Source organism: Leuresthes tenuis, unplaced genomic scaffold, assembly GCF_036924035.1.
Source record: "Leuresthes tenuis unplaced genomic scaffold, fLeuTen1.0.hap1 SCAF_22, whole genome shotgun sequence".
NCBI classification, from domain to species: domain Eukaryota; kingdom Metazoa; phylum Chordata; class Actinopteri; order Atheriniformes; family Atherinopsidae; genus Leuresthes; species Leuresthes tenuis.
In genome coordinates, this window is record NW_027325376.1 from 3,667,771 (window position 1) to 3,691,811 (window position 24,041).

At 44.9% G+C, this 24,041-nt stretch overlaps 2 protein-coding genes across 7 annotated transcripts in view; both read left to right on the forward strand.

Moving 5' to 3' along the window:
- LOC140281977 (phosphofurin acidic cluster sorting protein 1-like) overlaps nt 1-12,688 on the forward strand; it is a 54,918-nt gene extending 42,230 nt beyond the window's left edge. For all 3 annotated transcript variants that reach the window (XM_072376501.1, XM_072376502.1, XM_072376503.1), the window contains 13 exons: nt 80-201; nt 941-1,076; nt 1,360-1,464; nt 1,546-1,652; nt 5,109-5,263; nt 5,459-5,569; nt 5,650-5,752; nt 5,835-5,877; nt 5,959-6,001; nt 6,089-6,230; nt 6,410-6,648; nt 8,323-8,442; nt 8,547-12,688. In XM_072376501.1, coding sequence (XP_072232602.1) covers nt 80-201; nt 941-1,076; nt 1,360-1,464; nt 1,546-1,652; nt 5,109-5,263; nt 5,459-5,569; nt 5,650-5,752; nt 5,835-5,877; nt 5,959-6,001; nt 6,089-6,230; nt 6,410-6,648; nt 8,323-8,442; nt 8,547-8,665 — 1,545 coding nt within the window. In that variant the 3' untranslated portion in view covers nt 8,666-12,688. The remainder of the gene's footprint in view (nt 1-79; nt 202-940; nt 1,077-1,359; nt 1,465-1,545; nt 1,653-5,108; nt 5,264-5,458; nt 5,570-5,649; nt 5,753-5,834; nt 5,878-5,958; nt 6,002-6,088; nt 6,231-6,409; nt 6,649-8,322; nt 8,443-8,546) is intronic.
- Nucleotides 12,689-13,544: 856 nt separating this feature from the next.
- klc2 (kinesin light chain 2) lies at nt 13,545-23,887 on the forward strand. 4 transcript variants are annotated; one of them, XM_072376528.1, is made up of 14 exons: nt 13,545-13,700; nt 16,488-16,733; nt 16,819-17,146; nt 17,760-17,991; nt 18,076-18,265; nt 18,365-18,538; nt 18,675-18,774; nt 19,598-19,647; nt 19,758-19,825; nt 20,353-20,461; nt 20,679-20,825; nt 20,987-21,111; nt 21,809-21,866; nt 21,957-23,887. In XM_072376528.1, exons 2-14 carry the CDS (start codon nt 16,506-16,508, stop codon nt 22,038-22,040), a joined length of 1,893 nt encoding a protein of 630 aa, XP_072232629.1. In that variant the 5' UTR covers nt 13,545-13,700; nt 16,488-16,505; the 3' UTR covers nt 22,041-23,887. The 4 variants fall into 4 exon arrangements, with proteins under 4 accessions (XP_072232629.1, XP_072232628.1, XP_072232627.1 ...); XM_072376527.1 differs by having other exon boundaries at nt 13,669-13,690; XM_072376526.1 differs by lacking the exon at nt 13,545-13,700 and adding an exon at nt 14,106-14,199.
- Nucleotides 23,888-24,041: the final 154 nt, after the last annotated feature.

Sequence of the window (24,041 nt, forward strand, 5' to 3'; positions counted from 1 at the left end):
TGTGGCAGTGGCAAAGCTAATGAAGGGTTGGGATCACTCAGAGGGGTCAACTGTCTCTCTTTTGGACTCGCCGATGTAGGAGCTAACGGATCAAGAGCTGTTTGCTGAGGTGGGCCCCTGCATCACCGTGTCAGTGGCAGAGAAACCCCGAACGCCCATGAAGAGCAGCAAGAATGAAATCCCGCCCCTGTCGTCACCAAGGTAACAAATTAAAAACGCCTCCGGGTAAACTGTGAAATATTTTACACGTTTATCCACTGAATTTTTTAGTTGACTCCAGGAAAAATCTGCTTTGCTCTTCCCTGAGGTCACGCCTCAATTTTTGTGTTAATCCTCTTAGTCTGTGGCTTAACTTGGGTTAACCACACAGTTCTTTACGGAAAACTCCTGCTGCTGTGTCTGAAATATAAAGACGCAACAAGAAAAGCTCCAATTATTTGGTAAAACTTGTTCCTGGGAAACAGTTCTGACAGTAACTAACATTACTGAGTCCAAATAGACATGAATAGACCTAAAGATATGATGTATATCCCAGAGAAGGACACAAAACCATCATAAGTAGCTATGAAGTGGCTGCTAGGAGATGGAAAATGAGGTGAAAATGACTAAAACGAGGAGCAAAATGAACAAAATGCTGCACAAAATTAAAATAACAGGCAAAGGACTACAAAGAGACACAAAACAACCCGAAACAACCATTAAGAGCTGGAAAACGATCACAGCAACAGACAAAATTACCACAAAAGGACCTTTTTTAATGCAACAGTCCGTCCGTGCTGTGGTTAATGTTTCCCCAGGAAGGAACTTAATCAGCTAATGCAGGTTTTTAAACTTCAGACATGAACCTTTTGAGCCATTATCTTATCGCTGCATCTTTTATTTTTTTTGACACGGCTGATTTGAGCAGGTTTTCACCTGGACTTGTGTGTTTTTCCTCCAGGCTGGACGGGGGCCACACGCCCCGGCAGAAACGCAGCAGCACCCCGATGAAGGAGAGACAGCTGTCCAAACCTCTCAGCGAACGCACCAACAGCTCGGACTCGGAGAGGTCCCCGGAGCTGGGCCACAGCACGCCGGTACAGAAACCTGAGCCACAGCTAGAGTTTTCATTTGAATTCTTTCCAGGATCTGATTAGAAGCTGCATCGTCCCTTCAAGACAGAGACATGCATCCACACAAAGGGTTTAAACAGGGCTTTGTTCGCCGCCTCTTCTGCCCACATACTTCTCAAAGTAAAGAATTCTGCTAATGTACGACCCGCCTGGGGCTCAGGGATGAATTATGCATGTGCCGCTGAGTCATCCGCAGAGTAAATGTGTCACTATGAGGGGATTCATCTCCCCTGCATACTGTGTGCAGGTCCTGAGGAAAGCCGTGTACGATCAGCTGAACCACATTTTGCTGTCGGACTCCGCGCTCCCGGAGAGCCTCATCCTGGTCAACGGCACCGACTGGCAGGGGCAGGTAAGCCTGGGCGCTTCCCACGACAAAGCCCGCTTCTCCCCTTCCGTGGCACGTCTGACTTGTTGTGTGGGTTTGCTGCAGTATGTTGCAGAGCAGCTGCAGGGCCAGAGGCACCCGGTGGTCTGCACGTGCTCCGCGGCTGAGATCCAGGCGGTGCTGTCCGCCGTGCTCACGCGCATCCAGAAGTTGTGAGTTCTGAGACACGTTCTGCTTCTCCACTTCCTGGTTGTCAGGAAAACTCAACTCTGTGCTGACCTTTGACCCCACCTTTAACCCTTCCTCTGTATAACAGCTAACTAATAACTAAATTATCTCCAGTTGAACACATTCACCCATCAGTTTAGAACATTTTGTCTCAGTGCTGACCTTTGACCCCACCTTTAACCCTTCCTCTGTATAACAGCTAACTAATAACTAAATTATCTCCAGTTGAACACATTCACCCATCAGTTTAGAACATTTTGTCTTGGTGCTGACCTTTGACCCCACCTTTAACCCTTCCTCTGTATAACAGCTAACTAATAACTAAATTATCTCCAGTTGAACACATTCACCCATCAGTTTAGAACATTTTGTCTCAGTGCTGACCTTTGACCCCACCTTTAACCCTTCCTCTGTATAACAGCTAACTAATAACTAAATTATGTCCAGTTGAACACATTCACCCATCAGTTTAGAACATTTTGTCTCAGTGCTGACCTTTGACCCCACCTTTAACCCTTCCTCTGTATAACAGCTAACTAATAACTAAATTATCTCCAGTTGAACACATTCACCCATCAGTTTAGAACATTTTGTCTCAGTGCTGACCTTTGACCCCACCTTTAACCCTTCCTCTGTATAACAGCTAACTAATAACTAAATTATGTCCAGTTGAACACATTCACCCATCAGTTTAGAACATTTTGTCTCAGTGCTGACCTTTGACCCCACCTTTAACCCTTCCTCTGTATAACAGCTAACTAATAACTAATTTATGTCCAGTTGAACACATTCACCCATCAGTTTAGAACATTTTGTCTCAGTGCTGACCTTTGACCCCACCTTTAACCCTTCCTCTGTATAACAGCTAACTAATAACTAAATTATCTCCAGTTGAACACATTCACCCGTCAGTTTAGAACATTTTGTCTCGGTGCTGACCTTTGACCCCACCTTTAACCCTTCCTCTGTATAACAGCTAACTAATAACTAATTTATGTCCAGTTGAACACATTCACCCATCAGTTTAGAACATTTTGTCTCAGTGCTGACCTTTGACCCCACCTTTAACCCTTCCTCTGTATAACAGCTAACTAATAACTAAATTATCTCCAGTTGAACACATTCACCCTTCAGTTTAGAACATTTTGTCTGTGCTGACCTTTGACCCCACCTTTAACCCTTCCTCTGTATAACAGCTAACTAATAACTAAATTATCTCCAGTTGAACACATTCACCCATCAGTTTAGAACATTTTGTCTCAGTGCTGACCTTTGACCCCACCTTTAACCCTTCCTCTGTATAACAGCTAACTAATAACTAATTTATGTCCAGTTGAACACATTCACCCATCAGTTTAGAACATTTTGTCTCAGTGCTGACCTTTGACCCCACCTTTAACCCTTCCTCTGTATAACAGCTAACTAATAACTAAATTATCTCCAGTTGAACACATTCACCCTTCAGTTTAGAACATTTTGTCTGTGCTGACCTTTGACCCCACCTTTAACCCTTCCTCTGTATAACAGCTAACTAATAACTAAATTATCTCCAGTTGAACACATTCACCCATCAGTTTAGAACATTTTGTCTCAGTGCTGACCTTTGACCCCACCTTTAACCCTTCCTCTGTATAACAGCTAACTAATAACTAAATTATGTCCAGTTGAACACATTCACCCATCAGTTTAGAACATTTTGTCTCAGTGCTGACCTTTGACCCCACCTTTAACCCTTCCTCTGTATAACAGCTAACTAATAACTAAATTATGTCCAGTTGAACACATTCACCCATCAGTTTAGAACATTTTGTCTCGGTGCTGACCTTTGACCCCACCTTTAACCCTTCCTCTGTATAACAGCTAACTAATAACTAAATTATGTCCAGTTGAACACATTCACCCATCAGTTTAGAACATTTTGTCTCAGTGCTGACCTTTGACCCCACCTTTAACCCTTCCTCTGTATAACAGCTAACTAATAACTAAATTATGTCCAGTTGAACACATTCACCCGTCAGTTTAGAACATTTTTAGCACATGTTGGCTCAGATTTGCATCTTTTTCTAAAACCCAGTCGCCTAAACAAAGTTTTAAAGACGTCAACCTGTGTTTATCCTCTTCCTTTCTAACCGTTTTGTGTGCCGTCTCGAGGCCACATGAGGTTTAATCTGACAGACGCTGGCATTTAAGCGTGGCTCCAGGAATTAAATGTCACGTTTGCATAATTCTAAAAATAAAAAATCGAACGTAGGACGAGCAAAGATGAAGGAAACATCCCAATAAGACCAAAATCTGGTGTATTTATGAGGATAGTTCATCTGTTATTATCTTATGAAATGGATGAACTGCCTTGGATGTTATTTTCTTACCTGCTTTTTAAAAGCTGGACTCCAACAGAGACGTTTAACCTTAAGATGAAGCCTTTAAAAAACGATTTATTTTTGGTTTTAAGTGTTCTTTAAATGTTGTTTAAATCTTTAAATTAGATACTTTAGTTTAACTGTTGAAAAACTGAATGAAATTCTTGCATTTTTAAAAAAAATCTGGATTTGAATCTGATTTTCTTTCTATAAAAGTTACATACATCCATTTAATAATAATAATAATACATTTTATTTTAAAAAAGCGCCTTTCTTGACACTCGAGGACACTTAACAACACAATAAATAAGATGATACAAGTTAAAACAATGCAATTTAAGCTCTTTTGATGGTTTCTGTGCTTTTTTTTATGGCTCCTCGCAGGGCGACTTACCAGCCTACTGATATGTAACCAGAATCTTTTAAATAAGGTAATAAATCAGCAGGCGGCCCATCTGCAGAGCCTCTGCTTTGTGAACTTACAGATCCAAGCGTTCTGAACACAGTGGGCTGAAGCAGGAGCAGCACATGCCTTCCCTCAGGTGAAGCTGCAGCTCTCTGTGAACCAGGAACACCCCCAATTAAACCCTTTCCTGGTCAACCAGCAGCCGCACTTTAAAACCAGTAGTCGGTGCCCAAAGATATTCTGCAAAACACTCAAAAAATTTACTTCTTATGAGCTGAAATGGTAAAGCAGCTCTAAAATATGATCATGGGAGGAATCCCTGAAGGTTTACACCCACATTTACCAGCTTTTAGCTCTCCTCAGACCCTTTTAGTGTTTATTTCTTTAAAAATCAAACAAAATTTTGGTTCCTTTCTGTGTGAACATGTGACAAAAAGAAATAAATCGTCTTATTGAATAGAATGATGTAACTCATACTGGTATGTACCACATATCCTCATTTAGCTTGGAAATAGCAGGATATTAGTTTGTTTGAGGGTTTGTAGAAGGTTAAATGTGGTTAAACTCTTTTTTTCTTTTATTTCTAACTAAATTAAATTAAATCAGGTTTGTTGCTCATAGAAAAATGTCCTGCATGCATTTCAGTAACATCCTTTCACTGCGTCTCCCCGCAGCTGTAACTGTAACTCCTCCATGCCCAGAGCGGTGAAGGTGGCGGCGGTGGGCGGCCAGAGCTACCTGGGCGCCATCCTGCAGTTCTTCGTCACTCAGCTGGCCAACAAGACGTCCGACTGGCTCAACCACATGCGCTTCCTGGTGGTGCCTCTGGGTGAGGGGTGTTTGTGGCTCTGAGGCTGTTAGGTGGCCTGCAGTCAGGCTGCTGAAGGCTGATATCCTGATTCTGCTCGTTCGGTTCGGTTCATTGTGATCCCGATGATTGGATCTCGGCACCCAGGATGTGTTGATAGTTGGCACGGTGACGGGCTTTCCTTCCGTCTTCACGTTTCTTTCTTTTTTTAATCAGGCTCCCATCCCGTTGCTAAGCATCTTGGAGCCCTTGACAACCGCTACAGCTCCTCTTTCCTGGATGGAGCTTGGAGAGACGTGTTCAGCCGCACTGAGCCTCCGCAGACGGGTACCACATCGATCAAACCCCTTCAGTCTCTCTGTCCAAACGGATTCAGTTGACCGATACATGTTGTATTTCACCTGCAGATCAGCTGGATGTAGCAGGAAGAATCACGCAGTACATCAGCGGAGCCACAGTCACGCACCAGCTGCCCATCGCTGAGGCCATGCTCACCTGCAAGCACAGGACGTGAGTGCAGGCGCACACAAAGACTCCAGGACGGCGCCCCAGGTTTTCATGAATAACCGCACTTCTTTCCCTCTTTTCCCAGGCGAGATGAAGACTCCTACCAGAAGTTCATTCCTTTTATTGGGGTGAGATTTTAACAGCGGGTGTTCCTGCAATGTGCTGCTCGTCACTGGCATATTTCCCTGACATCGCCTGTTGTTTTCCAGGTTGTGAAGGTCGGTCTCATCGAGTCTGGCTCTTCCCCGACAGGTGAGTGTTTGCAGAAGCTTTCGCCTTCACTCCGAGAGGATCCAGCTGACAGTTTAACGATGTTCCCTCCCTTTTTTGATTATCCAGGAGATCCAGAGGAGGGCGTGGCTGTGAGTTTAGCCGTACCCTCCACGTCTCCTCCGTCCCACGGCTCCCCCACGGGGATGATCAAAGAGGCAGCAACTCCCCCGTCCTCCCCCTCTATGGGCAGCGTCCTGACAGTGCAAGGGTAAGTTTCTTCTTCTTCTCTCTGGATTTTAAACTTCTCATTAAATCTGTGTTAAATGCGTTTTGTTCATCTTTTTTTAGTCATTTAAAAAGAAAGAATCTAATTTGGCCTGAAACATGATAACTAACTGGCTTCTGGTGCTGTTAGAAAAGTTGTTTCTGAACATTTTCTGTCCTCAGGAGCCCCAGCATGTCTCATGGCGTGGACGCCATCGGCCTTCAGGTGGACTACTGGCTGGCGTCACTGGCGGAGAAGCGGCGAGAGGGCGAGCGGCGTGACACGGGCTGCAAAAACACACTGAAGAGCGCCTTCCGCTCGCTGCAGGTCAGCAGGCTTCCAGGAGGGGGCAGCAGCGACCCACAGACCCAGGTCAGCACCATGGCCATGACTGTGGTCACCAAGGAGAAGAACAAGAAAGGTGAGCTGGTGATCACATGTTCATCAGATCAAAGCTTTTGTAGAAAATGTTCCAGAGCTGCTTTCTTTAAACGTTTCTTTAAGTTTTCCAAAGAAAGATCCGACGCTTCGTCCCATTTTCTCAGTTAATAACTGCACAGATGTGCCGTGGATGAAACAATATGGGGCAGAAAACTGTGAGTGGGGGGAAGTTTTAAGGGCTGCTGCAGGGAATTTAAGTGGAAACAAGCGAACGAGTCGCTCAGGTGGAACGTTTAAAAACTCATATGTGTGCTTTACTCAAGCATTTCCAGTCCTAATTCCCTACATTTCAGTGGAAAATCAGTAAATCTGCCCGACAGCTGACTTTACTGAAAAGTTACTTTTCAAACTGAGGTGTTTTGCTGCAGACTCGATTCCACTTAGATGTTGGAAGGTGTTACTGCTTAAGAATCTTTCAATTGTCACACTTTCCTTTCACAAGCACTACTGAGAGGCCCCTGTTTTTAACTACCGTATTTTTCAGGTTATAAGGAGCATTAAATGAAGTAAAACTCAGATAAGTCCAACTTTATTCAGCTCACTTGTTGTGCTGCGTTGAGTTTGATCTGCTTTGTCAGCATGTCTCTGAACAGCAGCCATGTTTGGGGCAGCAGTTGTAGAAAATGAATGAATGAATGCACCCACCTTGATGCTGAAGCACAGATCGTATCACGCCGCCAGGCTCGTGACTACGGTGGCCCGTAATGCTCAATCCATCAGCTGACCAAGGCTGTGCTGAAACATTTTGACAGATTTTTGAGCGCCGTGTACCACATAAAATCTGTTCCGGGTCAGAAAGCAAAACCAGAATTAATCCATACGTTAGATGCACCGCTTTTTAAGTGTCACTGTCGATTTTTGAGAAAATTAAAGGATTTTAAGTGCGCCCTATGGTTTTAAAAAATGAACTTTTTATTGGTTTGCAACATCCAGCAACCGAACACGGCTGAAAGGAGACCGTAATGACAATGAGGGGGAGGAAAAACAGGCTGGAGACAGGAAATTGGTAGCATAAAAGTAGCGTTAGCACCAATATAACAGACAGTCATTGCTCTCATAAGTACCGCTACACAGCCCCCAAGACACCAGCCGCAGCTCATATTTCAGTGGGATGTGTGAAAGTTAAGGCATACACAACATCTTATTGTGCAGCAAATAAACTGCATCGTACAGCTATTACCCCCCCGTGGGTCATCTCTCACACTCATAATCTCTTTGTTCCATTAAAACTTTCCATGTGACCAGTTTTCATTTTTCAGTGCAGAGTTTCCTCCAGAAAATAATTGGCTGTTCTAATCATCCTTCAGTTCTGATGACAGCGGGACGATCCTGCAGCTAATCTGCACCGCGGGGTCTTTTTCTTTTATCTTTTCTGCCTCATGTGCAGAGTGCTGGGCTGAAACAACATCTGTTTAAATGTCTTCACCACACAGAAGAACCTCATAACTTCAGGCTTGTCCTCTTGTCAGGGATCCAGTAGCTCTATTTACTCTCCTCAGTCGTTTTCCAAGGCTCCTTTTGAGGCCTCTGAGTTCTGTTGGGTGAGAAGGTCTCATTTAAATGCCGTTTAAATGTATTTAGTCGGACTTGAACGTGTTTGTTTTACCCTCAGTACGCTTTCGTCTCACTTTCACCTCCCCATTCCTCCCGTCAGTTCCCACCATCTTCCTGGGAAAGAAGCCCAAAGAGAAGGATGTGGACTCTAAGAGCCAGATCATTGAAGGCATCAGCCGACTCATCTGCTCTGCCAAGCAGCAGCAGACCATCCTGAAAGGTAACCGGACCCCCGGAGAAGCTTTCTTTAGTCTCATTGCTAACTTTGCTGCTCTTGTTGTAGTTTTCTCTCGGTCACTCAGTCCCTGCCGTGTCTCCCTCCAGTGTCCATAGATGGCGTGGAGTGGAACGACGTTAAGTTCTTCCAGCTGGCCGCGCAGTGGCCGACTCACGTCAAATACCTACCTGTTGGACTTTTTGGCTACAGCAAGCCCCCGTCGTAGGGCTGAGCTCCTCCGACGCTCGACTTCTACTCTCCTCATTCCTATCTCACCTCTGTGCACAGATCCCACCTGCCAGAACCTGCAGAGCGGCCATTTTCTCTATTAAATCCCACTATAACCACAGTCACCTTATTACAGTCCAGAGAGGAGGAGGAGGGGGAGGAGATGGGTGGTGTTGGGGTGCAACGCCCTTACTAGTCACTTTAAGGCCCCTTTTTGTGCGTCTGTGTCTAAATGAGTGTGCATGCACACGTGAATGTACAGTATATATGTGTGTGTATGTGTGTGAGCAAGTGTTTACAAGGGGATTACAGCACAAGTTTATTAGCTAACTGCCATTTATGTTTCTGTTCTAAGGAATGCAACAGCATGCAACAACTAACCACTTTCAAGCCCTTAAAGTCTAACCGTCTGCGTTTTGGCCCCCTTCCGAGACCCGATCCACACGTGCATGCTCCAAACTAACACGTGCACGCGCACACACACACACACACCATGCTAATGTGCCAGAAACGGTAACTCAGAGTAAAAAGCAATGCCGCAGGGCTTCAGTTTGCATGAGCAGGTTCATACTCAAACTCTCAAAAAATGGTCAGACGTGGAAGGAATTTCTACAAACTCGCCCATTTGTGTACTTTTTAAGTTAAAGGGCTTCCATTTAAACATTTATTTCTGTTCTACAATAAGTCATTTGGATGTTTAATGCCAAACAAAAAAAAAGAAAGAAACAATATACATAAAGGGGAAGCGTGTGTGTGTTTTTTAAACAATTGTGCTCTCGTGAAAAAGCTATAAAACCTTCCCTTTCAAGCTGTTCTGTGATCATATATTACGTGTTATTGCAAAGAGTTTCGGGCGACTGCGACGTGCCGTTTCCTTTATCTTCATTTGCTCTGCTGTTCAAGGACCGTCCGGGGGAGTGCAGCTGGTGAAATGTAGATTAACCCTCTTCACAGCGACTAAATAAGCAACAGGACACAACAAAATGCATGTTCAAAAGGTCCAAAACGGATAAACTATGAGAATTATGCACAATGAAGCACAACAACGGTCGCCAGTCGTCTTCAAAACTTCACTTTATTGGCAGCAAGCTGGCAGCTTTCTTTTCTCTGAGCAGCAGACCTGATCAGGATTGAAAGTCTCTGCGCATTCCTACTTCCCCTGAGACCTAACGGCCATTTTGTGTGGAGGAAATGCAGCGTAGGGTGGGTTTATTTTGCTATTTCGGCACGTTTGCCACATGCTTTCTGTAGGATATCGTGAGGTGATTAGTGTGCAGTAACAGGTAAAAGTGCGTGTGTGTGATCAAATAAATGTAATGTGGTCGGAAACGTAACAATATCACCAAATCATGATGAAAAATTTTATATTCTATGACGGGGGGGGGGCATGCGGTTGACGTGTGTGTGTGTGTGTGTGTGTGTTTGTGTGTGTGTGTTGACACTGTGTTGATGATGTGCTCATTATCAATATCACTGATAATCAGATTAGGGCTGCAGTGGTCATCCTGTTCACTTTGTAGTCTGACACAAGGCAAATGCAATTAAAGGAAAAACTAAATATCAAACTAAGTTCAGGTCCATTGAGAAAGGAGTTGTTGGAATGACACCTTTTAGCATGTTTAATATGCGTTCGGCGGACCGATTTGTTCTAATTTGTCCTTAAAAGAAGCCTGTGCAGCGCTGCCTTGTGTCACCTGCATTGTGACACTCTCCATCACCACTGAAGTATTATAAAATAGGTTTTTTTAATAGTGTTGAAGCCAGTGTCTTTATTTGAGTGGTCTCTGTTAGTCTGAGAATAGGTTTTGGAGTTTCTTCCCGTGTTGATGTTGCAGTGTTACAGTTGTGATGTCAGCAGCGCGTCTCGTTGTTCAGCACCCGTGACGTAAAGTTTCCCGCTCAAGGCTCTCTGCGCGGCTAACGGCCTCTCGGTTACCACGGTGACCACCCGATTGATTTTTGAGCAATTCCAAATAAAAAAAATCTGAATGTACTCAATTTAGTTTACATGTGCTATTTAGCATCTAAATGCCAAGAGTTTGTAGTTTTTTTTTAGAAATTAAACGTTCCACAGCAGATGATTTCAAGACACCACAAGCTTATCTTAAAATATTTGGGGTTTAGGGATAAAAGAGGAAATAAGCAGCCTTAAAACATGCAGATTTTTCTCTTGTTGACGACCAGTGAAGGGCTTGTTGGACTGACGGCCTCCTCACAGAAGCCGCGTTTCGGTTATTCCTGAATATCAGTGAGCGTTGATGAACTGTTGGACTTAGAGGAGGCTCAAACTGAACTTAAACTGGTGGTTTCATTCCAAATGACCTTATAAAGTACAGACACTCTAAGATCATGTATTTGATGTGACAAAAGACAACTACACGGAAGATATTTGCCATAAAACAACTAAATGCAGACGAATGGCCGATTATTTCCCTCCATTTACTTCGTTAGCATTAGTTAGCGTTAGCATATTTTAGCAGTTAGCGGCTACGGTGCATTAGTGGAAACAAGCCTTGAGTTCCCAAGTTTTGAGCACAATTTTTAGTGTTTTTTGTGTAATATGTAGTTTTTAAATGATTGCTTCTCAGAATTTTTCTATAAACAGTTGAAACTAGGAGCTTTATTAAATGTGATGAGTCTCGACTGCAGTAAAAAACACCACCAGACTCCGGCTCCTCTTAGCTCTGCAGAGCATGTTAGCTACAAAAGCTAAAAACAGAGGGTGAAAATTGGACTTGTGCTCATTAAATATGCTGTGGCTTTACATCTGCCAGATGTGTAAATATGCAGCTGTTTTCCAACAAGTTCACCATGAATAATTCTCCAAAAATAAATCTTAATATGTCGGTGATGTGCTCAGATTATGTCTACTGCCCCTAAGTGTCCATTAAATTGTAGTTGAGGTGAACTGTAGGTAAACCAGGTGATTCTGCACAACCCAAACCTTTAACCACTCCAGCAGCCGTTTGCCAAATTGTTTACTGCTTTTTAAAGTAAGTGGTGACTTGTTTTTTTCCAGTATGCTTCATCCTGACAGGATGTGGCATTTGTAAATTTGAAAAATGCTCCAAAATTTCTACATTTGGAATGAAACCTTCCACATTTTACGCCGCTTTCCTTCGTGAGAAACAGCCGCTACTCGCTCGACAAGCTCTTTGCCTGTGATGCTGTTGGATTTTCTACCACTTCTGAGAGCTCTTCTGTTTTTTATTTTCTCGACTATTAGAGTTGGAAATATTCCTGTCAAAAGCAAAATGCTAAGAAGTTGTGATGATATTGAATAATATTTGTAGGTTTTTGGGGTGCTGAGAACTTAAAACACACCAACAAAAAAAAGTGATCCTTGTTCTAACGTCATCATTTCAATTAGACACGTTTCCTACCGAAGACTCTGGTCGTCCTGTGTGTCTTCACGTCGTTGCCGTGCGTTTTTACCTGTGTCGACCCGTGTTTGTGACGATGGTTCCTCTGTCTGTGGTTAGAGATTAGAAGCTGTTCGGTCCATCAATAATCTCTGTCCGTGATCAGCAGTGTCTTTTCTCTCCGCCATCCTCAGAAATATGTCCCTTCTGTTGATGAGTGAGTCTTCTTCAGGCCTCCACAAGCTCACCTTTCGGACCACACGCCGTCCCCGTTTCCCTCGCAGCTTGTAGACTGGCCATCTGTCCTCAGAGGAACGGGGCTCGCTTGTAAAAGCCGCAGACGTTGCTCTGCTGGGAGCTTGTGGACTTGTGGAAAGTATTTTGCACATGCCATTTTTCTTCAGCAGCATTTTTTCTTCTTTTTTTTGATTTTGCCTTCTGCCTATAAAAGTTATAATAAACTATTATGCTTGTACATATCAGATAGTACTTGTTATATTGTATTCTAGTTCTATTTTGTTTTTGTTTTTCTTAATTTGACATGTTTTGTAGTACTGCTTTTTCATTATTGCTTTAGTCAATGGGACAGATGTGGGGTGAACAGTGGAAGTGTTCATTGTTTCATTTGTTTTTTAAAATAAAAATATTCCTGATTTGTAGCACCGTCTCCTGTCTTCAGAATATATGTGTGTGTGCTGAGCTTCTTTTTCTCAGGTATCAGATAAACAAATAGGAGGGGCAACAGGAAACTGTAAAATGCAAAGAAGAACCCTTCCAAAACAAGTAAAACATACGCAATATCACCACAAGTGTGCAACTATTTACACAAAGCGACCTACATGAATGTTTGGATGTGCTCATCCTCAACCTTTTGCAGACAAATGAATTGAGTCATAATTATGTCGGTGAGTGAATTTCATCCTTGATAATAGGCTAAAATATGAAAACCACATGATGCATGTGAGGCAGATCGTGTAGATGAGATACATGTCCTGCCTCCCAGTATCCTGTCGTCTTCTTTTTGCTCATGTGGATGGAGGCTGCTGACGTCATCAATCAAAGAGCATAAGCACAACAAGAGGCTTCTCATCTATTTCCTGGTTTATGAAAGGCCTTTTATTTTATTTTATCTGTTTCCGTTGGTGATAGCCGTCAGGGTCAAAGCCACATTAGTCCCGAAAACATCATTCTTAAAGTCAGGTTTAGCTTTGAAATGTAATGTGAAAGTTTCACTTGAGAAACTTCGAACTGTGAACAAAACAGCTTTAGCCTACAAAGTCATGTGTTTGTTTATTTCTTTTAATGGCTACATACTTATATTATATTCAAATATAATTTAAAATGTAAACATTAACTGTTTTAGAGTCACACCAAAGCAAAAAATTACCAGGAAACACAGGTAACCGGACAAGTTAGCTGGGGCGGCTACACGCATGCGCTGTGGGGTTTCCCCACCCCTACTCGGAAAAGTCAAGAATCATCTTGATGTTTTGCTCGATCTTTGATTTTAGCGGTTTGGGAAAACTGCCATTTTCGTCTCCCAACTGTCACGCTGGACGGTGAAAGCGCATCTTCGAAAACGTCCCTTTTTTCCCGAATGAAAGTGCCGTCAGTGGCTGTCAACGCGGAGGACTCGTTTCTGCCCTCCTCCAGTAGTCGGGGTAAGTTAAGGTAAAAAAAAGTTACAAGCTCGCCGAAGCGACTGTTTGCTTAGTTATAGATTTCACTAGTGGTTGTAATCGTGTTAAATTGAACCCGGTAGTGCAGGAGCTATTTCGGTTTACCTCCTCACAAAGTAACTTAGCTCGTGAAGGCAGTTAACCTAACGGTCGTTCTCGGTACCCGGCTTCTCTTCAAAGTAAAGCGATCGACAGTGTTAGACTAACGTTTAGCGCACATTTCAAGTAACAAAATCGTTGAACTATTTTTAATAAACAAAATGGCTCCGATTTATATTGAATTGATCCCCTCTAACACTGTTAACGCAGCAGGGCTGAGTGCGCGCATCGCCTCAACTCTAAATGGCTTTTATTTTTAAAAGCGCTACCGGAAGTGGCTGTAGCTCGGGGCGTTTGACGCAGGTCTCTCTGGAGCATCACAACATTGTGCTGCTGCTGCTGCTGCTGCTTTGTTCCAAACGCGGAGAGCATCGCATCTGTCTTCGATGACGGTAACAAAGATCTGTCGCTGTTAAATAGATCAGATAAATTGTAGGTTTTTAAACGTTATGGTGATTAACGTGGGTATTTCTCAGCGATCCAGAAGCCGACATCTGCAAATGTTTGATCCGCAGTCCACAAATGCTGCTGATGAAATGTCGCTTTTTGTTTGATATTGGCTTTGTAACGTCCCATATCCATGTTTAATAAGAAGTGTACAGCCTTCTAACTACTGTAAAATATTAAGTCTTTGTGTTGTCGTACATTGGAGATCGGGCCTGCACTGTTTACAAACCGCTTGCGTGTCGGAACCAGACCCAACGCTTATTTTCAGTGATTTTAGAAGTTATTGAACAGAGATCATATGGGTTGTGAGTTATTGCGTCGTTCTTGCCGGTCACCTCCATTGATCTTGCTGCCAAGCCAAACGGCGCCTCCCTCCCGGCCACAGGCCTCGACCATCCACCGGCTCCTGTCTTAATTTGTGCCTTAAAATGGCTCCGATACGCGGATCAGCCATAAGGGTGATTTCGGGACACTGCTTTATGGCTTTTGACAGCTTAGATGTGCTCTTGTGTTTGTAAACGAAGGGACTGAGGGGAAACGCGAGTATTGGTGCATTGCAGTCAGTGAATGAGGCGGATGGGAGGGGGGGAGGCAGACTGGGGGGAGGTGGGGAGGAGGAGGACAGGTGCGTGTTTATCATCAAAGCTGTGAAGTGAAAGGAAGCCACGATGTTGCACAACTGACTCCTCTGTCCTCTTCCTGCTGGAGTTATTTCAGATGCTGCTGGTAAATTCCTGTATTTGGACCTTCAGTGCTGTAATCTAATCATCCAAATGTCAGGATCCAGCTGGGATGTTGCCTTTTATTGTCCTCGAAATGCCACTTCCACATTAGTTTAGCTGCGTTAGCACACGTGCATGCTACCTTTTTGCAGGACTCTCCCTTTTTATTTGTCACAGTAAGGCTGTGGGGGTTGCCTTTGCAACCTTTAATGTCAGTAGATACTCACCAGCTGATTATTTGAACTTGAGCACCCAAAGATGAAGAATTTATGCTGTTCTAGAAGAGCAGAGGTGGTGAAAACTGCTGTGGAAATTGTGAATTTAAGTTTGATCCAGCTGTTTTTAATGGAGTTAATTTGAAACGAATGATTAGAAATGATTGTGTTCTACTGAAGTAGAGATTTGTGAGATTTGTCCCAGTTTATTTGACACTTTGAACATTTGACATTGAAATATGTCCCTGTAGGCTCTTGGATTTGTCAGTGAGTAAAAGATTAGGTGTTATTTGATTAGTTATTAATGACATAATGAATTATTATTTACATTCTTCCCCTCAGGATGACTTTGATATTGTAATTTCCACCAGAAGTGATGTTTCCCTCAGCACTGAAAATGTTTTAAGCTGATTCTGAGGTGATTAGACATTATTAGATTTGCTGTTCTGAATTAACTTCGGTATCTGTGGGGCTTTTCTGCTCTCTTTCATTTCTTTGTGATAAATTAAAATCAGCCAGTGACGTCGTTCATTCAGATTTTAGTCGGATCAGAGTTCAGATGCTCCTCGGATATCTGATTTTCTCATTGTGTCTGTTTCTCTCTCTCTCTACTTTTGCCGGGGGTTAGATCCATTGAGCGATTGGTTCTCCCTTTAATTGGATTTCCGAGTCACTGACAGATGCTGTGTTAGGTTCAAGCTCACAGCAATCCTCCTGGGAGTAATCTAAATCTGCTTTAACTACAGCAGAGTAATGCATCCTCTCATCCCCACCCAGGTTACACAATGATGAAATAAGACACTTGTTTAACCTCTTTGAAATCGTGTAGAAAGAGTTGAAAAGGAGGAACGGCCGGCTTCCACACACCCAACCAGGTGCTCTTATGCCTCTTATGCTCTGTCCTTTTATTTGCTTTGGTTATTTGCTGGATGTTAAGCAGTTAACATGTGTCAGCTCGTCCTAATCGAAGTGTTTTGTGCTTTTTAAAGAGGAATATTCAGCATACTTTGCCTCAGAGTTGACTTTGATGGGTTTGGGACTCATCTCTCCATCATAATGAAATCTGTACAAATAAATGCTTATTCTCTGCCACTGTCGTACGACACTTTCTTCCCATCTGGTTTCTCCTTGCGCCTCATCTTCATCGTCCTCTGTTTCCAGCCTCTCTCCCTTCCTGTGCATCGTCTCCTTTACTCTGGTGTCTCTTGTCTTTTCTGTTATCTCGCTCATCTGAACAGAGCAGGCCCGGAAACGGACGAAGCTCACAGAGTGTTTTTGCTTCTTCTCCCGACTCAGTGTGCATGAAGCCAGGCAATGTCCACCATGGTGTACCCACGTGAAGAAGCCCTGGAGCGGCTGAGCCAGGATGAGATCGTCTTGAACACCAAGGCGGTCATGCAGGGTCTGGAGACGCTGCGTGGCGAACACACCCAGCTCCTCAACTCGCTGCTGGACTGCACGCAGCCGCCGGTCGCCCAGGAGAAGTCCGGGCTGCTCCGTAAGAGTCTGGAAGCCATAGAGCTGGGTCTCGGCGAGGCGCAGGTGACTGTGAACGTGTGTTTAAGCAGGGATTTCATCTCAAAGCTTCAGGATTTTCACCCACTGTTGAAATGCCCTGTTTCCCCAGGTCATCATCGCCCTGTCAAGCCACCTGAGCGCCGTGGAGTCGGAGAAGCAGAAGCTGCGTGCTCAGGTGCGCCGGCTCTGCCAGGAGAACCAGTGGCTCCGGGACGAACTGGCGGGAACTCAGCACAAGCTTCAGTGCAGCGAGCAGAGCGTCGCTCAGCTGGAGGAGGAGAAGAAGCACCTGGAGTTCATGAACCAGATCAAGAAGTTCGACGACGACGTCTCTCCATCGGAGGAGAAGAACCAGAGCGCCGGAGGCGGTGGAGGCGGAGACTCTTCAAAGGACAGCCTGGATGACCTGTTCCCCAATGACGATGACCAGGGGCCAGGTATGACATCAGCCGCTGCGTTCAAGGGGAAGGTGCACAGCTCAGAAACCACTGAGGTGTATTTCACATCTGTACACAAGCGGGATAAAGTCTCCAAGTTTAAACTCCTCCTTGATTTTTGTCTCTTTGGAGCAGAAAAGAACCTGAAATGATTAAATAGTTTTTAGCTTATGTGTTTCCTTGAAAATAGTCTTTTAACAACAGCCATAAAGAGCAGGGGAATAAAAGCCGACCTTCAGGCATGTCTCCAAAAGCCTCACGAAGCACTTATTTATGCTCTGTAATAACGGAGGCCGTTATTTAGGCTAAAGCCTTTTTTCTTCCATGCTTTTTTAATGGAGGGATCATTAGGTGAACTAAAGCTGAGCGACTCACTCCTGCAGAGGTCTGAAAGCAGAGCCGGCAGCTCAGCTCTGTTTTTACTCGATGTATAGTGTCAAAACAGAGGTGTGTTTCAGTCACTGCCTGAACATAAAGGCTCATTTCCCTGCTGTGCTGTTAGCGCGAGTCGCTCCTCATGTGCACTTTACTGACTCTGTGCAGGACAAAGAAAGGAAGGCAGCATTTAGACTCGTGCAGATCTTAGCAGACTTGTTTCATGTGTTTTTAACAGCGACCTCTCTTAAAGCCCAGCCCAGTGGGGAGGTGGCGGCCCAGCAGGGGGGCTACGAGATCCCGGCTCGCCTCAGGACGCTGCACAACCTGGTGATCCAGTACGCCTCCCAGGGGAGGTACGAGGTGGCCGTGCCTCTGTGCAAACAAGCCTTGGAGGACCTGGAGAAGACGTCTGGACACGACCACCCAGATGTGGCCACGATGCTGAACATCCTGGCCTTGGTGTACAGGTGTGGGACGGAGGGGGTGTTGTTTTATATCGTGCATTCAGACGAGGTCGTTAGCTTTTTAACAGTTTCTTCGTTCTGTTCCAGGGACCAGAACAAATACAAGGAAGCTGCTCACCTTCTGAATGACGCCCTGGCCATCAGGGAGAAGACGCTGGGGAAGGACCACCCGGCTGTGGCTGCCACCCTCAACAACCTGGCTGTTCTGTACGGCAAGAGGGGCAAACACAGGGAGGCCGAGCCCCTGTGCAAGAGGGCCCTGGAGATCAGAGAGAAGGTGAAGCTCCACGTTTATTCGTTTACCTGCAACCCAACGCAAATGATCAGGCCGCTGGGATTTGCCTTGCAAATGCGCCCATGTTTGTTTGTGTTCCAGGTGCTGGGGAGGTACCATCCAGATGTGGCCAAGCAGCTCAATAACCTGGCCCTGCTCTGTCAGAACCAGGGCAAGTACGACGAGGTGGAGTACTACTACCTGCGCGCCCTGGAGATCTACGAATCTAAGCTGGGGGCGGACGACCCCAACGTGGCCAAGACCAAAAACAACCTGGTGGGAACTGCCTTTACCAGACGCTCGATGTTCCAAAGTGTCCTCGCTCATGTTGTTCCATCCATTTAGTTCCTTTTGGCGTGGCGTGAGTGTTTGTGCGGCGCGTGACACTCTGATGCCTGTCCTTTCTCTTTAGGCCACATGCTACCTGAAGCAGGGGAAGTTCAAAGATGCTGAAGTCCTGTACAAAGAGATCCTGACCAGGGCGCACGAGAAGGAGTTTGGATCTGTCAACAGTGAGTAAAGCCCACAGAGAGGTGTGACAGTGCAGGCAGGGACAGGATGTAGACCTCCACCCGTAGCCAGGAAAAGCTTTAGTTTCTACATCATCATGTGCAATATTAATCTGTTCAGTATAAAGTGCAACATATTTCTCTGTTACTGCATGTAATGTCATGTTTTATACAATGTGCCGTGTTATTTTCATCATTATTATTCCTGTCTTGTGCATTTCTTATCGTGTGTTTGTCTTTACATTCATCATCTGGTGCGATACGGCCTCAGTCCCATTATTACTCTCCATGTAAACTGCTTCACTTTGTACTTAATGTGTCTTACTTCTTCTGCTATTCTGCTCATCTGCAAGCTACTCGTTAGGCTCTCATTTTTATATTTAATCTATTTGATGCTCTGTTGTTGTCATCTGTATATTGTTTCTGTATATTTGGAGCTATCTGGCACACGAATGTCCTTCGGGATGAATAAAGTCTTCTCTCATGTCACCTGACCTTTGCCACATTTCTGACTCCTGCCTGTTGGTCGGCCCGCTCCTTTCCTGCTGGATTCAGGGTTTGGTTTAGTCGCTCCCTGATCCCTGCGTTAGCCTGAGTTCTCAGCAGAGCAGAGGCTTAAGCTGTGATGCTGAAGCGTGTGACGCAGCTTAATGTCGACGTATCACGCTGAGCTCACATGCTCAGCTAAAGAAAGGGCCAAAGCAGGCGTTTGAGGAGTAGCAGCCATGCTTTTATATCAAAATAACTTACCTGGACGTGGAGCTTTGGGATCCCTGTGTTCTGAACATGATGGCAGTGTGGTTTTTCTTTTGTGCTCTTTGTGCAGATGACAACAAACCAATCTGGATGCACGCAGAGGAAAGGGAGGAGAGTAAGGTCAGTTCTTTCAGCTGATCATTGGCTGGCAGGCCCCACATTGAGGGCAACGGGGACATTTTAACTTGCTGGTCTTTGGGCTCATGCTTGGTTTCCTCTGTCTCTCTCAGGGCAAACGCAAAGACGCTGGTGTTTATTTTGAGTATGGGAGCTGGTATAAGGCCTGCAAGGTGGACAGGTGAGTCAACAAAGTCCTCTCCTGACACGCTGAGAGCCGTGTTCATGGACTTATTCACACAGTCAGTGCAGGAGAACGGTCCTTCTGAGGCCTTTATCACCTTTAACAGGGGAGAGATAAAACACCCGGGCTTTCTTTCACCCTTTTACTCAGATCTGTGTTGCTGAGCATTAAAAACACGGAGGACGCTCTGTTTTCTGTCCACACATACTTTACAGATCTTTACAGTCACTCCCCTGAAGAATCAAGCAGGTTTTTCTCATTGTTTGAACCGAGACTTCCTCTCATCTCGCCATTATCGGGGCGAGGCGTTGATGCTTTTGAGGCTGTTTCCTGCTGCAGAATTAATTTTAAAGATAGTAACACATCGCATAGGTGGCTTCTGTTTTATTTAATATTCCAGGTCCTTAAAGCCTCATAAGAGGGTTAAGTTGAAGTTCTGAAAGGAGGAATAGAGCTGACTCTGTTTAAGTTTGTTAGGTCAGTTGCATCTGTTTATTCATTCAGTCCGTTTTCATTTTTAATAGCCCGACCGTGAACACAACCCTCAAAAGCCTGGGAGCGTTGTACCGTCGCCAAGGGAAACTGGAGGCAGCAGAAACACTGGAGGAGTGCGCCAGCAAGTCACGCAAACAGGTAGAGAGCAGGCAGACTTACTGCTCTTAGATGAGCTCTGTGGGCTGTGTTGAGTTCAACAGGCTGGGATTTACAGTCCCCTAAACTGTCAAAGTCATGGAAAGATTCGTGTTTTTCCACTTTAGCATGAGACGCATGCTGGGTGGGATGTTTCCGTGTTAGAAGCTGTGCTTTTCATGCCTTCACTGCTTCAGTTTTCTGTCTCTGTGGTTCTCAGGGTATCGATGCCATCAACCAGAGTAAGGTGGTGGAGCTGCTGAAGGACGGAGCCGCTGGAGGCAGTGACAGACGGCACAGTGGAGCCAACGGGCCGGGGGGGCAGCGGGGGGAGGGCGAGGGGGACGACTCCTCTGAGTGGAACGGGGTAAGTTCTCTTTATCACTGCTAGTCATCAGCAGCAGGACAACAACCTTTCACACGGCTCTAAAGATGAAGGAATTATTCATGTCTTTCCACCATGAATGGGCCATGAAGAGGGAATCTTCAGCCTTAATGTGTCCATAAAACATTTTGTCTGGTCCTCAGGACGGGAACGGATCCCTGCAGCGCAGCGGCTCCCTCGGGAAGCTCCGTGACGCCCTGAGGAGGAGCAGTGAAATGCTGGTGAAGAAACTGCAGGGCAGTGGGCCTCAAGAACCCCGCAACCCAGGGTGAGATTATTACCCGAGCCACGTCAGTGAGGAGCCGGCCGAAGGGCTCCTTTTTCATTCTGGGTTGCTTTACCTGGGAAAACAATTCAATTAAATTCAGATCTACAGATCTGAATAATATGAGGCTCAATCCAGTGAATCTTTGGCGTTTTACTTGATTAAAAAGACATGTTTTGCTCTGTTTCTTCCCACAAAAACACAGTACAACGGCTCCCTTTTAGCCATATTCATACAGCTCGGTTCAGAGCGGCCGGTTCCCTTCTCTTCTGCAGAATCCTACAGCTTTTAGCTGCCATGCAAATGGAAATTTGGACTAAATACTTCCCTCCCCCCTCTATCTCTGCACTTTATCTTTCTGCACTTCCTTCTATGCCTGCACCCTATCTCTACTCTGTCCCCTCTGACAGAGTCGGACTCCTGGGTTCCTTCTATGTAGCTTATTGTTAGCTTTTTATAAAGCTGTTATATCTTCATTTGTAAGTTGCTTTGGATAAAAGCGTCTGATAAATACAGAAACATAAATAACTCAGGTGTGGAGTTTCTTCTAAACCATTCGAAGACATGAAGTTGTTTGAGTTCTTTTGATCAACTTGAGCTGATTTTTCCTGAATTTTAAAGATGATTCATGTTGTTTTACACAGTGACCTGCAGAGATGAGCTCACCTTTAAAGTACATTGTTTGTGTTTTGCTGCCCAGAATGAAGAGAGCGAGCTCCCTGAACTATCTCAACAAGAGCACCGAGGAAACCACACAGGTACAGCTTGATTCAGCACAAGAAACCAGATGAAACGAGTCACCAGCTCACAGTTAAGCACAACCCAAACGCTAACTCCTCTGTTTTCAGGATGCCAACTCTGGCCTCTCAGACTCCAGGGGATTAAGTGCCAGCAACGTGGATCTAACCAGACGCAGCTCCCTGATTGGCTAGTCCCAAGCGGGAGGTGTGACGGCGAGTGGCCCGGCGAGGAGAGGCTGTTTGCGCCCCGGTTCGATCAAACCCACAACATACTTTTTAAAGAACACTGGAAAAGGCATTACCACACGTGATGTCACGGCTGCTTCGCTGTACAAACCGCCGCCGCCATCGATGGCAAAGTGAACATCCACACACACATTTATGAGCATGCTGCTTCCTAGACAGAGGAGAGCCTGGTGTTTGTAGCAAAGCAAGGCCGATTCTGACCTGCTTTCAGTCCACAGCTGCACTTCCTATATCTCACAGGTAGCATGAAGTACCCTCTGACGCCATCCTGGATGCACATCGCAGATGTTAAGATAAAAAAAGGTTACGATCAGTTAGAAAGCAGCCAGAAAAACGTCAGCACTAACCGTCACAACCTCACTTTTTGCCTTGTTTTTTATGTACAAACAGTTTTAAATTATTTGACATTTCATTCTCTGTATATAGTGCACTTTGATTTTCTTTTTTTTCTTTGGTTTACACTTATTTGGGTTAAAGAGGGTCCGAACTGGAAGAAAAAAACACGACTTCTTTGAAGTGAGGCGAGGAAGTGACAGAAAGATGAGAAGGAAGAACAGAAATGGCCACTTGGGTCGCCCTGTGAATGAAAACGTAAAGAAATGCAGATGAATAAATGAGCTGCATCGATAAAACGTGAAGCAGAACCACAACGGGAGCGTTTTTGCATGAGTCCCGTTGGTTCGGTTGGCGTTCGCCCCTCGTTTAAACGCCGATTTCTCCCGAGCCGATGCAGGGCATCAGCCTCAGCTTGTTCACTAACGCCGTTCCGCCTGGGATTTTTCTCCGTTCTCCCACTCGTATCATTGCTGAGTATTTATCATTTTGTAAGAAAGAGTCGTGTTTTTTAACGCTGATGAGGGTGGATTTCATCAGCCCCCTCAGAAATCTGAGCGATGACGATCCATCCTCTGTGAGTTTCATGTTCCAGATGATCCCATCGTTGCTTTTAACGGGAGGTCTGGTGCCATTTACGCTGGATTTGTTGTGTCGCGCTCCCCGAATGTACACTATGCCAGATTTAAATTGGACCTGAGTGACGTCACAAGGCTTTTTTCTGTAGCTTGTAACACGCCTTCCTGCCCCGATGATGGAAGGAAGGTTTCCATACGTCTAATTAACCTGAAATCAGCTTTGATGAAGTCACTCTGAGTCTAAAAAGTGCTAAATATCCTCTCGGCTTCTGAATGTGCAGACTGGGGCCGGTTTTGGACTGTAATGAAGAAATGCACACGTGACGGAAAGCGGGAGGTGCATGAAGGAGTTGAAAAGAAGCGAATGAAAGTGCTTTAAGTGTTCACAGCAAATAATGTACAGACTCCTCTGTGTGTGACCTTTAAACGTGTGTTTGTTCACATCGTGTGTAAATAAGAGCTGGTGAATCCGTAGCTGCAAACCTCTCTGGGTTTAAACATCATCTCACTACCAGTCAGTCCTTTACTGTATACTCGAACATTGTCTGTGCTCCTCTGTAGATAAGTGCAAACTCCACAATGATATGAACGCTAACACAATATTTTGCCATTGTGAGAGCAGAATAAAACTTCTGAAGGTGTAAATATTTATCCAAGATCCAAAGCTTCAAAGATCCGTCACATTTTGTGCTGTTTGCCCACATATTTATGCAGATTGGTGTATCCTCCCATAGCCACAGATGGGGAAATGCTGGTTTGAGGCTCTTGTACTTGTTCTTTGGAGCTCCTACATTATAGATGACTTGATGGATCTGATATGACGGGTTCAGCCTGACGTGTATTTTATCCAAGGTTCAATAAAGACAAATTCCACTTTTCAAACCGATCCCGTGTCTGGTACATTTTCAATGCTGCCGTCTGTACACACAAACGCAGCGTAAACCATTTCAAAGTGTGTTTGAATGCGAGTGTTCACAGCTGGGGCGGGGGGGGTGTTAACCGACCGCTGCGCTGCTGCAGCCTTCACAAAGGTGAG